This window comes from Bubalus bubalis, chromosome 6, assembly GCF_019923935.1.
Source record: "Bubalus bubalis isolate 160015118507 breed Murrah chromosome 6, NDDB_SH_1, whole genome shotgun sequence".
Taxonomy (NCBI): domain Eukaryota; kingdom Metazoa; phylum Chordata; class Mammalia; order Artiodactyla; family Bovidae; genus Bubalus; species Bubalus bubalis.
The window spans coordinates 52,166,994-52,181,740 of record NC_059162.1 but is presented as its reverse complement, the minus strand read 5'-3'; the positions used below and the strand labels follow the sequence as shown (position 1 = coordinate 52,181,740).

General features: G+C 37.6%; 1 protein-coding gene across 1 annotated transcript in view; it reads right to left on the bottom strand.

The window, feature by feature from the left end:
* Positions 1-1,817: 1,817 nt before the first annotated feature.
* Positions 1,818-14,747, bottom strand: part of HFM1 (helicase for meiosis 1) — a 113,476-nt gene continuing 100,546 nt past the window's right edge. The window contains exons 35-39 of the mRNA XM_044945443.2: positions 10,715-10,828; positions 9,285-9,375; positions 3,351-3,462; positions 3,106-3,257; positions 1,818-2,362 (exon numbers count right to left, since the gene is read on the bottom strand). Of these exons, the coding sequence (XP_044801378.2) occupies positions 2,293-2,362; positions 3,106-3,257; positions 3,351-3,462; positions 9,285-9,375; positions 10,715-10,828 (539 nt within the window). The 3' untranslated portion in view covers positions 1,818-2,292. The remainder of the gene's footprint in view (positions 2,363-3,105; positions 3,258-3,350; positions 3,463-9,284; positions 9,376-10,714; positions 10,829-14,747) is intronic.

The following is a 14,747-nucleotide window of genomic DNA, read 5'->3' as shown; positions in this document are numbered from 1 at the left end:
GTTTTGAATGACATATATTTAACATACACATAATTTTTCAGGTAAGCACTTGCTCAAATGGCAAATTATCTACCCAAGTGTTTCTAAAATTGGCCTGATGATAGAAAATGACCTGGAGTGCTTCTTAAAACCATAGAACTCCTAGTTCTGTTCACTGGTGATTCTAAATTAGTTGCTCTGAGATGAAGTCTGCCAAGTTTCTGTACTTACTATATTATCCATCATTTCTTATGATGAGCAAAGTTTGGGAAACATCAGTTTGCGAGTAAAGTTCAAGCTTCTTATTTTAACATCTAAAGTCTTCCACAAAGTGACCTCAAGGTACAGATCAAACATCTACAACATTTACCTATGTTTATAATTATCTATTCATTATTCTTCCCTCGGAGCTTTGCTCAAACTGTCCCCTCTGCCTACAATGTCCTTCTCTCATGTATTTGCACATCAAAATCTTATTCATCTTTCAAAGCTCAGTTCAAATTTTTACCCCTATAAAGGTTTCCTTGACCCCATAGTCAGGATAATACTCTCTCTCTTACAGATTCCTATAGTTCTTTATTTTTAAAAAATATTCTTTATTTACTTTGGTTGAGCTGGGTCTTCATTGCTTACGCAAGCTTTCTCTAGTTGCGGCTAGCAGGGGCTACTCTTCATTGTGGTGCGGGCATCTCACTGTGGTGGCTTCTCTTGGTGTGGAGCACAGGCTCTAGGTATACGGGCTTCAGTTGCAGCACATGGGCTCAGCAATTGGGGTGATCTGTCTCTAGAGTGCAGACTCAGTAATTGTGGTGCACAGGCTTAGCTGCTCCATGGCATGTGGAATCTTCCTGGACCAGATATTGAACCCGTGTTCTCTGTGTTGGCAGGTGGACCCCTTCCACTGTACCATCAGGGAATTCCAGAACTCCTATAGTTCTTTAAATCTCTATTGCAATGATTCTCAAAGTGTAGTCCCTGGAATAGCAGTATCAGCATCACTTGGGAATTTGTTAGAAGTGCAAATTCTAGGCCCCATGTCAGATCTATTGAGTCAGAAACTGGGTATGGTGCTCAGCAATCTGTTTTCAAAGAAGCTCTCTAGAATATTCCAACACATCCTGAAACTTGAGGCCCACTTCTCTAATGTATTCTGTATTTATTATTGTTATATTATAGGTCTTAACTTCTCTGCCAGAATGTAAAGCTCCATGACAGCAAAAGTAGTGTCTTCATCATTTGTATCCTTTGCACTACCAGGCATAGTACTTTTCACTTAGCAGATCACAGTAGGTCTTCTTAAATTAAACTGCTATTTCTTTAGTGTCAAAGTCTATGTATGCTAGATGAGCAGACTGCAGTGAACCAATTTTTCATTTTAATGGTGTTTAATAACCTTTAAAGGTTGTAGCATGATTGATTCAGATGCAGAAACACCAATTGTAAAGATGACTAAAATAAGGGCTGGTTGCTCTTACTTTTCAACAGAGACAAAGTCTTAAACTTGTTCTAAGTTTAATACATATGATGCCTCATAAATGTTTACTAATAACAGCCAACAACCTCATCTTCTTCTCTACTTCTCTTGTCTCTAAGGCTTTTATATCTGAAGAAAAATTCCTAAAACTTCTGAAGTGGCTTCAACTTCACACTGTATCTATAAATAAATTAGATAATAAACACTGCTTAGCGTGCCTATGATACTACTTATTAATAAAGAAATCTGAGAGATAACTCACTGGAAAATAATATCAAATAACTTTTGCTGTATTAAAAATCAACATAACAAAGTTAGAAATCACCACATTAAAAAACAAGTTAAAGGAAGACAGTCTACACTGATTAATGTTTCCTTTATTGTTGCTTGAAATGATATAAGAATGGTTCAGACAGCCACTGGATTCTTAAAAATCTTTAGTAAAAAAAAAATCTTTTAGTAAATTAATGGTGAAAAATTGATACAATAAATAGATTTACTGACCTACAAACATTTTGCCTTCACAGAATTTCTTCTTAAGAAAATATTAAATTGGTTCTGGTCTAAATCCAATTAATAACCAAATAGTTATTTCTAAATGAAGCTTAATTATCAGCTTATGAAACAAAGCCTCTGTAAAAGTGCTTTTCATGAAGTTACAATATTATGGGGGAAAAAATCAGTCCAAATATTTTGTTGCAAAAAAAGTCAACAAAGTTGGTCAAATCCAAGAATAGAAAATCTGAACAAGTATGAACTGCTTTTTAAAAATAAAAATCATGCTTTGTAAGGTGTCCTTATAATTTGTCTTATTAATATAAAAAGCATTTTTGTCTGTTTTAGAAAATACCATCAAATATGCCCAGAAAAGACTTTATTTCGTCAGCTTCATCATCAGGATGATACCTACTGGGGGGAAAAGCAAATGTAAAAGTTAACTATTTTTATAACACAGATTTATAATAAATAATGTACTAAATATATAAAATGGATAAACTTGAAGATTGCTGAGAGGTAATTTATCAAATGAACTTCAATATGCATAATCTTATAGGAAGTCTGGAGGAAATTAGAATTCATGAACTATGAAAGGTAGAGACAAGTATATTAGATAGATATTTCTTTAGACATATTGGAAAGTAGTGCCATTTAATCACTGTCAACAGGTCTCAAAACCTTGACTATTCAAGAGGGAGACGGAAACTGCTAAAGGTAACCATAAAATCGATCAGCAGTAGGGGCACTGATTAGACTTAACCTGACTTCTTCTTTGAACCTGTAGAATTATAACAGAACCTGGTGGCTGAAATACAACTAGAACATTAGAAAAATTAGCTGATCTCATTTCTCAAGTGACTTCATATTTCATATTATCAACATATTGTATTCAAATTAGTAAAAAAGTTTATCAATGTAATACAGTGTTTTAATTACTGGCATCAAATACATAGGTTCTCAAAAATTGAGATATTTGACATTTTGAATTATCTTAGGGAGCTTAGCTTACCAGAAGTCTAAAATTTTTACATCTTTAAGTAAATAAAACATTTAGGTTCTGATCCTTAAAATGAACCAAGGGAAAAGGAATGCTGAAATTCTTTGTAGAAAGCTTTCACTTGTATAGTCTTAAAATATTTTTAAAGAGTTCTTACCTGAAATCAATCTCCTTTTTACATTCATTTCTAATAAAGCAATCCACTTTCTCATTAAAATTTGAAGAGTTTGATATTTTTTCAGAGCGAGTAAAGTATAGCTTTTCAATCTCTGGTGACAGACTTTGTTGTTTTCTTTCTTGTAAATGGACCTATATTTTGAGGTTAAAAAAGTCAGCAACCATTGAAGGTTTAACTATTCAGGCAGTATTTAACAGAAAAAAGAGAGAAGTGTTTCTTCTTATAATACTTGCATTTCCAGATTGTTGAGGTAATTGTGTCATGGAGGATGCACCAAACTTGGACACAGCAGAATTTGATAAATAAATATCTGGCTTTTCATGTGATGAAACAAAACTAAAAATCAAAATGAATTACTTGGTCAATTATGGCATATAAAAGAAACAAACCATTCTAATTTAGATCAATAGCAATTCTTTGGAAAATATGATTAGCTTATCATATTCATCACCCATAAAATTGATGCTCTATTTTTTAGACTCATGGTGAAATTGGTGTCTCTTCTTTCTTTTTGACAAAAAAGCAATTTGTATATTACAAATTAAATACGAATACTACTTTTAAAGGCCTACAGAAACAATCATTCTTCAGTTTTCATTAGAATTGAGTCTTAATCATCTGTAATCAAGCAGTCCATAAATCTTCTCTAAATACCACTTGCTTAACTTTTAGTATCCTTTCCCTATTTTGGTCTCACTGTAGACAGACATCTCTAGTTATCTTCTCATGTGTAACTGTATATTAGTGTTCATCTTTAATCTTTTATATTAAATTCATTCATTAAAAAACATTCATGATTCACTACCATAAGCCAGATATTGCACTAGGAGCTAAGTATAAGCAGTAAACAAATCTTTAGGAGGTGATCATCTATAGAGGTGCAGACAATAAACAAACAGTAAACATAATTACAGATCCTGAAGTGATATGAAGGAAATGAACTGAATAATAATATAGTAGATAACAGTGTGGAGCACAAACCCCCTTTAAAAAGATGGTCATGGATGCCACTCTGAGGAGGTGACAATTTAAGCTGACACAGGCTAAAATGTGACAGTCATGCAAGGAGCCACAAATAGTAGATGGTGTAGGGACGAATCACACATATTGCTAGGACAGAATCTTTTTATCTCTTATAGCAAGGAATGGCAAGGAATTAAAACAGTAAAAACAGTATGAAAGGAAGAGCATGTGTCGCCTTTTCATCATAGACCCTCAGCGCTCACAGGCCTTCCCAGCAGCAACTTTTGGCACCAGTTTCTCAGAGGTTTCTTGATAGAACTCCATTTTAAACCCACCTATTTTCTGTTGGTCACTTTTAAACTCTTCCAAAATTATTTGTACTTTTCTAAAGTTGTGGTGCACAACACTGTTCATATGCCTTGTTACTTTCCTACTTTGATTTGCCTACTTTCTTTATACCCATGGCTTTGTTCCACTGTGATGCTTCTAATCTGTTTACTCTGTATGACTTAGAGTTAGAACCAATGAATGGAAATGATAAAAAGACAAATTTTAAAAGCTAGTGAATGACCTGAGAAATCCAAACATGAAACGAGCACTATAGAATGAATAAGCTCCTGGTCACTGGAATTGTCTTGGTGGAAACAGCATGATTACTTGCCGGTAATGTTGGATGGTTCCTTTCAACTCTGGAATTCTATGAAATCTATGATTCTGTGATGTTGATACTAATGTTCAGTAAAATGACTAAATAATAGCAAAATATCATATGACACTTACAAACTTAAAAATTTTTTTAAAGTAGGAGAAATAACTCTTTAGTAGAAAACTGAACCCTGAATAAAAAGTTACCAATATTTCTTCTCTGTGGGAAAGTTTTGGTTCTGGCTCTAACTTCTCTCCCTTAAGTTCTAATCAGGTACAACATACAAATGTATTTTACATTTCTACAAAGATACTTTACGTTGAACACTTCTAATATAATTTTTTTCAAATGTCTCATATGCTCTATATCCTTAAATAATATTTATGTCTACCCACTTGTCATTTATTCTTCCCTGTTCCTTTACTGTAATATTCTATCAATTTCTAAATCTACTCTTGAAATGACTCAAAAATCCAATTCTATCTCTCAGTTTCTATCACTTCTGCCCCAGTTGAGGACTTATCATAGTCTGCCTTTCTCATTGGACACTATGCTCCTGGTGGTCCTACCCTCTACAATTCATTCTACATATCACTGCTGGAATGGTATTTTTCTGATTGAATTATATAACCTTAATAGTTATAAGCTTAAATAGCCTTCAGTTCAGTTCAGTTCAGTCGCTCAGTCATGTCCTACTCTTTGCAACCCCATGAATCGCAGCATGCCAGGCCTCCCTGTCCATCACCAACTCCCGGAGTTCACTCAGACTCACATCCATTGAGTCAGTAATGCCATCCAGCCATCTCATCCTCTGTCGTCCCCTTCTCCTCCTGCCCCCAATCCCTCCCAGCATCAGAGTCTTTTCCAATGAGTCAACACTTCGCATGAGGTGGCCAAAGTACTGGAGTTTCAGCTTTAGCATCAGTCCTTCCAAAGAAATCCCAGGGCTGATCTCCTTCAGAATGGACTGGTTGGATCTCCTTGCAGTCCAGGGGACTCTCAAGAGTCTTTTCCAACACCACAGTTCAAAAGCATCAATTCTTCGGTGCTCAGCCTTCTTCACAGTCCAACTCTCACATCCATACACGACCACAGGAAAAACCATAGCCTTGACTAGACAGACCCTTGTTGGCAAAGTAATGTCTCTGCTTTTCAATATGCTGTCCAGGTTGGTCATAACTTTTCTTCCAAGGAGCAAGCATCTTTTAATTTCATGGCTGCAGTCACCATCTGCAGTGATTTTCGAGCCCAAAAATATAAAGTCTGACACTGTTTCCACTGTTTCTCCATCTATTTCCCATGAAGTGATGGGACCAGATGCCATGATCTTCGTTTTCTGAATGTTGAGCTTTAAGCCAACTTTTTCACTCTCTTCTTTCACCTTCATCAAGAGGCTTTTTAGTTCCTCTTCATTTTCTGCCATAAGGGTAGTGTCATCTGCATATCTGAGGTTATTGATATTTCTCCAGGCAATCTTGATTCCAGCTTGTGCTTCTTCCAGTCCAGCATTTCTCATGATGTACTCTGCATATAAGTTAAATAAGCAGGGTGACAATATACAGCCTTGACGTACTCCTTTTCCTATTTGGAACCAGTCTGTTGTTCCATGTCCAGTTCTAACTGTTGCTTCCTGACCTGCATACAAATATAGCTTAAATATCTTAGATGGTTCTTCACTGCCTACTATGGAGATCAGAACCCAGAGCCGGCTAGGCTACAATGGGTCTCTAAGCATTATTATTTTTTGGATAAAGGGTGCTGCAGATACTTTAAAAAATTAGTTGTCAAAATTTAAATGTCAGATGTCACATAAATTTTAGATTCTTAGCTTTTTTGAAAAATCACAAAATCTGACAACACTAGACTTAACAGTTCCTGCACTGCAACATCTGGTTAACTCTGAGCAGTGGTTATTCCCTTTAGAGGGGGCACTCTGCAGTTACCCTTGGTCCATCAGATCCGGAAGCAGTTTGGGTTTGTGAACTCTGACCTACTGGACACAGCACAGGTATCTAAATATGGTCCCTCACAGATCTCAGCAATCTCAGCCTTAATTCTGTGCCAACATTGACCCACTTTACTGACCCTTGAGCACCAGATGCCTTTTCAAACCTTATCCCTTTACATACACTCTTCTACCTGGAATGCATACAGTTCAGTTGCTCAGACATGTCTGACTCCTTGTGACCCCATGGACTGTAGCATGCCAGGCCTCCCTGTCCATCACCAACTCCAGGAGTTTATTCAAACTCATGTTCATTGAGTCAGTGATGCCATCCAACCATCTCATCCTCTGTCATCCCCTTCTCCTCCAGCCTTCAATTTTTCCCAGCATCAGGGTCTTTTCCAATGAGTCAGTTCTTTGCATCAGGTGGCCAAAGTACTGCAGTTTCAGCTTCAGCATCAGTCCTTCCAATGAATATTTGGACTGATTTCCTTTAGGATGGACTGGTTGGATCTCCTTGCAGTCCAAGGGACTCTCAAAAGCCTTCTCTAACACCACAGTTCAAATCATCAATTCTTTGGCACTCAGCTTTCTTTACGGTCCAACTCTCACATCCATACATGACCACTGGAAAAACCATAGCCTTGACTAGATAGACATTTGTTGGCAAAGTAATGTGTCTGCTTTTTAATGTGCTATCTAGGTTGGTCATAGCTTTTCTTCCAAGAAGCATCTTTTAATTTCATGGCTGCAGTCACCATGTGCAGTGATTTTGGAGCCCAAGAAAATAAAGTCTGACACTGTTTCCATTGTTTCCTGATCTATTTGCCATGAAGTGATGGGACTGGATGCCATTATCTTAGTTTTCTGAATGTTGAGCTTTAAGCCAACTTTTTCACTCTCTTCTTTCACCTTCATCAAGAGGCTCTTTAGTTCTTCACTTTCTGCCATAAGGGTGGTGTCATCTGCATATCTGAGGTTATTGATATTTCTCCCAGAAATCTTGATTCCAGTTTGTGCTTCACACAGCCCAGCGTTTCTCATGATGTACTCTGCATATAAGTTAAATAAGCAGGGTGACAATATTCAGCCCTGACATACTCCTTTCCTGATTTGGAACCAATCTGTTGTTCCATGTCCAGTTCTAACTGTTGATTCTTGACCTGCATACAGATTTCTCAGGAGGCAGGTCAGGTGGTCTGGTTTTCCCATCTCTCCCAGAATTTTCCAGTTTGTTTGTTCCCGACAGTCAAAGGTTTTGGCATAGTCAATACAGCAGAAATAGATGTTTTTCTGGAACTCTCTTGCTTTCTTGTTGATCCACCGGACGTTGGCAATTTGATCTCTGGTTCCTCTGCATTTTCTAAATTCAGCTTGAACCTCTGGAAGTTCACGGTTCACGTACTATTGAAGCCTCGCTTGGAGAATTTTGAGCATTATTTTGCAAGTGTGTGAGATGAGTGCAATTGTGTGGTAGTTTGAGCATTCTTTAGCATTGCCTTTCTTTGGATTGGAATGAAAACTGACCTTTTCCAGTCCTGTGGCCACTGCTGAGTTTTCCAAATTTGCTGGCATACTGACTGCAGCACTCTAACAGCATCATCTTGTAGGATTTGAAATAGCTCAACTGGAATTCCATCACCTCCACTAGCTTTGTTCGTCTTCTTCTTTGTATTCTTGCCACATTTTTTTAATACCTTCTGCTGCTGTTAGGTCCCTACCATTTCTGTCCTTTATTGTGCCCATCTTTGCATGAATTGTTCCCTTGGTATCTAAAATTTTCTTGAAGCGATCTCTAGTCTTTCCCATTTTGTTGTTTTTCTCTAATTCTCTGCATTGATCCCTGAGGAAGGCTTTCTTATCTCTCCTTGCTACTCTTTGGAACTCTGCATTCAAAGAGGTATAGCTTTCCTTTTCTCCTTTGCCTTTCACTTCTCTTCTTTTTTCAGCTATTAGTCTTTTCTTTTATACCTGTTAAACTCAGTTTTGCTTTTGTAATGTTTATTTTTGGCTGTGTCTGATCTTAGATGCAACACACAGGATCTTTGGGATCTATGTTGCAGCAGGTGAGATCTTTCCATTACAGCATGTGGGCTCAGAAGTTGCAGTGCATGAGCTTAGTTGCCCCACGGCATGTGGGATCTTAGTTCCCTAACTAGGGATCGAACCTGTGTTCCTTACACTGGAAGGCAGATTCTTAACCACTGAACCACCAGGGAAGTCCATCTCCCTGTCAAACTCTTATTCAGTTTTCACATCTTGTGAAAAGTGAGGATTCCTCACCTCAGCCCCAGAGACCATGATTCAGTAAGTCTAGCATGGGGGCCCAGGAATGTGCATTTTTAATGTGTTCCCCTAGGAGTTGGACATAACTGAGTGACTAAGCGCACACACACACACACACACACACACACACACATGGCAATTTTGATTTGTGTGGTCTGACAAGAGGACTTTGAGAAACACTGCTCTAAGATTAAGAGGGCTTAGCTTGGCTGATACCCTACTGCTTCTCTGCCATCTAATGACATGATCCTCCTCTCTACTTACATGTCATAAAAATATAAAGTCCTAAGTATTTGAAACCAAAGTTCTAAAACTTGCCTCTTAGACAATTCTCTTTGGAATTGGCCTTTTGATTCTTGGAATGGTAGCTTACTTTCCCCAGTACTTGAACTCAAAGTGTTTCCAAATCCTAGGTAAAGAGATAACATTTTGAAATAAAATACCAGGAAACAGATGAATAAAGCTTTTCACAAGTTCTACAAGGACTCTCTCCAAAAAGACATGACCTGGTTAAAGAGAGAATGAAAAATTCTCAACAATTAAATTTACTGTACATATATAAAACAAAGGAGTGAAGTTAATGGAGTAAAACTACGTAACACATAGGTTAGCTTATTAGTCACTATATTAAAAGGCCCCCAAACCACTTTTATTCATTTACAAGCCATGTAAATGATCAAGTCAAAGTTATTCAATATTTTCAGTGATCTGCAAAGGGCTGATTTCCTGCTGTCAGCCATCCTGGGACAGAGTCTCTCCATCTTGCTATCTTGTCTTATACTTATCAAGGTTTTCACTTCTCTGTTTTAGTGAAATAGGCTGAATTTGCCAGTAGCTCAAAGGCCTAGTTCCATTATTTTTGGATTGTATATGATTTAAACACAATATCTAATACAGGAGAAACTAATCGTTTCCTCTTAATTATTTATACCAGAAAAGTCAATTCATGTATTATTTCTGCTAGAAATAATATTTTTATGTTGTTTACTAGCATATAAGAATATTTAAAAAAATGGAATATTTTAAAATATAGCAGTTGTTTACATGTCCATCCTAAACTCCCTAACTATTGCTTCCCCCCATCCTCCTCCCTTCCCCTGCCAACCCCAGCAACCAGCAAGGACCTAGTGTATAGCACATGGAACTCTGCTCAATGTTATGTGGCAGCATGGATGGGACGGGAGTTTGGGGGAGAATGGTTACATGTATATGTATGGCCAAGGCCCTTCACTGTTCACCTGAAACTATCACAACATTGTTAATCAGCTATACCCCAATGCAAAATAAAAAGTTAAAAAAAGTGGAACATTTTTGTCTTTCAAAAACATTACCAGACCATGTGAAATCTTAAAATGTAGAGCAGGATAGTCTCTTTTATGAGGGAAAATTCAATAAATCTTAATTTGAATACAGCCTTTAGCAACAGAAGGGACAACAGAATAGAAAAAACTCATTCGCTATATCATCATTATGGAATAACCTTGACCTCTGTCCTAGGGATAGGAAATGTTATGTGTGAGAGGGCCACATTTTTAGTTTTGCTAAAAATTATAATCTGAATAAATCAAAGCTAATTAAGTACATGCACCAAAAAGGCAAATAAAATTAGTTTAAAAAACTTGACTGAAAAACATTCGAGGAATTTCTCATGAATTATTTCATTCTAAAATACATACATTTAAAATTAAATACATATAATACATATATAAAAAAATACATACAAATGAAATATATTTTATGCTATTTACCTGATGTTTTTGTCTTCTCAGTTTCAGCTGAAAAGCTAGTAATTTCTACTAAGTTTTCATCATCAAAGTCATCCCAAACTTCATTTCCCAATTCAAAGTTCACTTTCAAAACTTCTGAAAATGAGAAATTACTTTTAATCACATCTGTCAAATTCTAGTTTCCAGATGCATTAAGATTTCTGTTGAATAGAATTGTTTGAGGGGCTTTTTTACTTGAAGTTATAGAATAGGTCCATCAAGAAAAATCTGTCATGTGTTTGTAATTAAGTATGCTGCTGCTAAGTCATTTCAGTCGTGTCCAACTCTGTGCAACCCCATGGACTGCAGCCTACCAGGCTCCTCCGTCCATGGGATTTTCCAGGCAAGAACACTGGAGTGGGTTGCCATTGCCTTGTCCAATAAGTATCAGTTGAGTTCAGTTGCTCAGTCATGTCCGACTCTTTGCGACCCCATGAATCGCAGCACGCCAGGCCTCCCTGTTCATCACCAACTCCCAGAGTTCACTCAGACTCACATCCATCGAGTTAGAGATGCCATCCAGCCATCTCATCCTCAGTCGTCCCCTTCTCCTCCTGCCCCCAATCCCTCCCAGCATCACAGTCTTTTCCAATGAGTCAACACTTCGCATGAGGTGGCCAAAGTACTGGAGTTTCAGCTTCAGCATCATTTTTTCCAAAGAAATCCCAGGGCTGATCTCCTTCAGAATGGACTGGTTGGATCTCCTTGCAGTCCAAGGGACTCTCAAGAGTCTTCTCCAACACCACAGTTCAAAAGCATCAATTCTTTAGCGCCTAGCCTTCTTCACAGTCCAACTCTCACATTCATACATGACCACAGGAAAAACCATAGCCTTGACTAGATGGACCTTTGTTGGCAAAGTAATGTCTCTGCTTTTGAATATGCTATCTAGGTTGGTCATAACTTTCCTTCCAAGGAGTAAGTGTCTTTTAATTTCATGGCTGCAGTCACCATCTGCAGTGATTTTGGAGCCCCCCCAAATAAAGTCTGACACTGTTTCCACTGTTTCTCCATCTATTTCCCATGAAGTGATGGGACCAGATGCCATGATCTTCGTTTTCTGAATGTTGAGCTTTAAGCCAACTTTTTCACTCTCCTCTTTCACTTTCATCAACAGGCTTTTTAGTTCCTCTTCACTTCCTGCCATAAGGGTGGTGTCATCTGCATATCTGACGTTATTGATATTTCTCCCGGCAATCTTGATCCAGCTTGTGTTTCTTCCAGTCCAGCGTTTCTCATGATGTACTCTGCATATAAGTTAAATAAGCAGGGTGACAATATACAGCCTTGACGTACTCCTTTTCCTATTTGGAACCAGTCTGTTGTTCCATGTTCAGTTCTAACTGTTGCTTCCTGACCTGCATACAGATTTCTCAAGAGGCAGGTCAGGTGGTCTGGTATTCCCATCTCTTTCAGAATTTTCCACAGTTTATTGTGATCCACACAAAGGCTTTGGCATAGTCAATAAAGCAGAAATAGATGTTTTTCTGGAACTCTCTTGCTTTTTCCATGATCCAGCAGATGTTGGCAATTTGATCTCTGGTTCCTCTGCCTTTTCTAAAACCAGCTTGAACATCAGGAAGTTCACGGTTCACGTATTGCTGAAGCCTGGTTTGGAGAATTTTGAGCATTACTTTACTAGCACGTGAGATGAGTGCAATTGTGCGGTAGTTTGAGCATTCTTTGGCATTGCCTTTCTTTGGGATTGGAATGAAAACTGACCTTTTCCAGTCCTGTGGCCACTGCTGAGTTTTCCAAATTTGCTGGCATACTGAGTGCAGCACTTTCACAGCATCATCTTTCAGGATTTGAAATAGCTCCACTGGAATTCCATCACCTCCACTAGCTTTGTTCGTAGTGATGCTTTCTAAGGCCCACTTGACTTCACATTCCAGGATGTCTGGCTCTAGATGAGTAATCACACCATTGTGATTATCTGGGTCGTGAAGATCTTTTTTGTACAGTTCTTCTGTGTATTCTTGCCACCTCTTCTTAATATCTTCTGCTTCTGTTAGGTCCATACCATTTCTGTCCTTTATCGAGCCCATCTTTGCATGAAATATTTCCTTGGTATCTCTAATTTTCTTGAAGAGAGTAAGTATAGGTACTTACTGTCTTTAAGAAGAGAAGTAAGTAAGTATAGGTACTTTTAAAACCATAAGCATCATTATCTATTGACATATGAAACACATTTTTCAACTTTAATTCACATTTTTCAACATTTTAAACAGAGGTCTTGTGTAGTAGTTTTCTAAAGCACTGGGGTCAAGCAGTATTGAGTACTGTAGTCAACCAGTTTTATTTACATTACATGTAGTGATTGATTACTACACTAAATTTAATTTTCAAGATATTTTTCTAGATAAAATTAATTTTCCCTCTTAATTCCTGCGTAAGAATAATCTTATTCCAAGATTGGATTGTAATAGCTTCTAAAATGGGCTTCCTATCCCATCTCCTTTCCTTACAAGTAGTTAATTTTGAGTATTGCTATGAAAATATATCTTTATTTTTCTCCTGCTAAAATATCCTCAGTGTTATCCACTGTATATGACCTGGGTTTAGAGCCAGACTACCCATTGTATGTAGCCTGAGTTAAAGTCAGACTACCCAGGTGAAAATTCCACCTCTCTGATTTACTGGTTGGATGATATTAGACAAGTAATTTAAACTCTGAGCCTAGTTTTCTCTTCTGCAGAACAGGGATAATAGTACCTAACACATATGATTATTATGGAAACTAAATGTCTTTACCTGTGCAGTTTTACACAGTAGTGTGTTAATAAATAGTAATAATTTGTTTCTCCAAAAAATCTTGTGCATATATATGTATTATATGTATTTATTATATGTAAAGGATGTGTGATTGCAGCCATGAAATTAAAAAACGCTTGCTCTTTGGAGGGAAAGTTATGACCAAATAGATGGCATATTGAAAAGCAGAGATATTACTTTGCCAAAAAAGGTCTGTCTAGTTAAGGCTATGGTTTTTCCAGTAGTCATGTATGGATGTGAGAGTTGGACTATAAAGAAAGCTGAGCGCCAAAGAATTGATGCTTTTGAACTGTGGTGTTGGAGAAGACTCTTGAGAGTCCCTTGGAATGCATGGAGATCCAACCAGTCCATCCTAAAGGAGGTCAGTCCTGGGTGTTCATTGGAGGGACTGATGTTGAAGCTGAAACTCCAATACTTTGGCCACCTGATGCGGAGAGCTGACTCATTTGAAAAGACTCTGATGCTGGGAAAGATTGAGGGCAGGAAGAGAAGGGGACGACAGTGGGTGAGATGGTTAGATGGCATCACCGACACAATGGACATGGGTTTGTGTGGACTCCGGGAGTTGGTGATGGACAGGGAGGCCTGGGGTGCTGTGGTTCATGGGGTTGCAAAGAGTCAGACACGACTGAGCAACTGAACTGAACTGAACTGAAAGGATGTGTAGCACACAATTTACACATGATAAAATACATAGCACGCTCAATTGTAAATTCCACACATCTAATTGATTATCACCGAATGTTTCCCTTGAATTTTGCCAAACTCTTGTTCTGTATCAACATATGGTTGCAATTGATAAATGTAGTTCTCACATTCATTTGTCAATTCAAATGTTGGTTGATATTTTTGTTGACTTTAATAAAAGTTGGAGAAGGAAATGGCACCCCACTCCAGTATTCTTGCCTGGAAAATCCCATGGACGGAGAAGCCTGGTAGGCTACAGTCCATGGGGTTGCAAAGAGTCGGACATGACTGAGCGACTTCATTTTCTTTCTTTAATAAAAGTAAAACAACAAAGACATGTTGGAACTTCATTCATTCAACCAAAGACTTAAGCAACTTCTTTGCTGAATTAGATAATAATTTTCCAATGCTAGAAGAATATTGTTTCAATTTTCCATGCTATCCACAATGTAAGGGCTACAGACATGACACTGACAAACCTAACTTCTAACATTTTCTCCATCACTTTCTTAAGTATAAACAATAAGTCAAGCTATGATTTGTATTGTTTGCT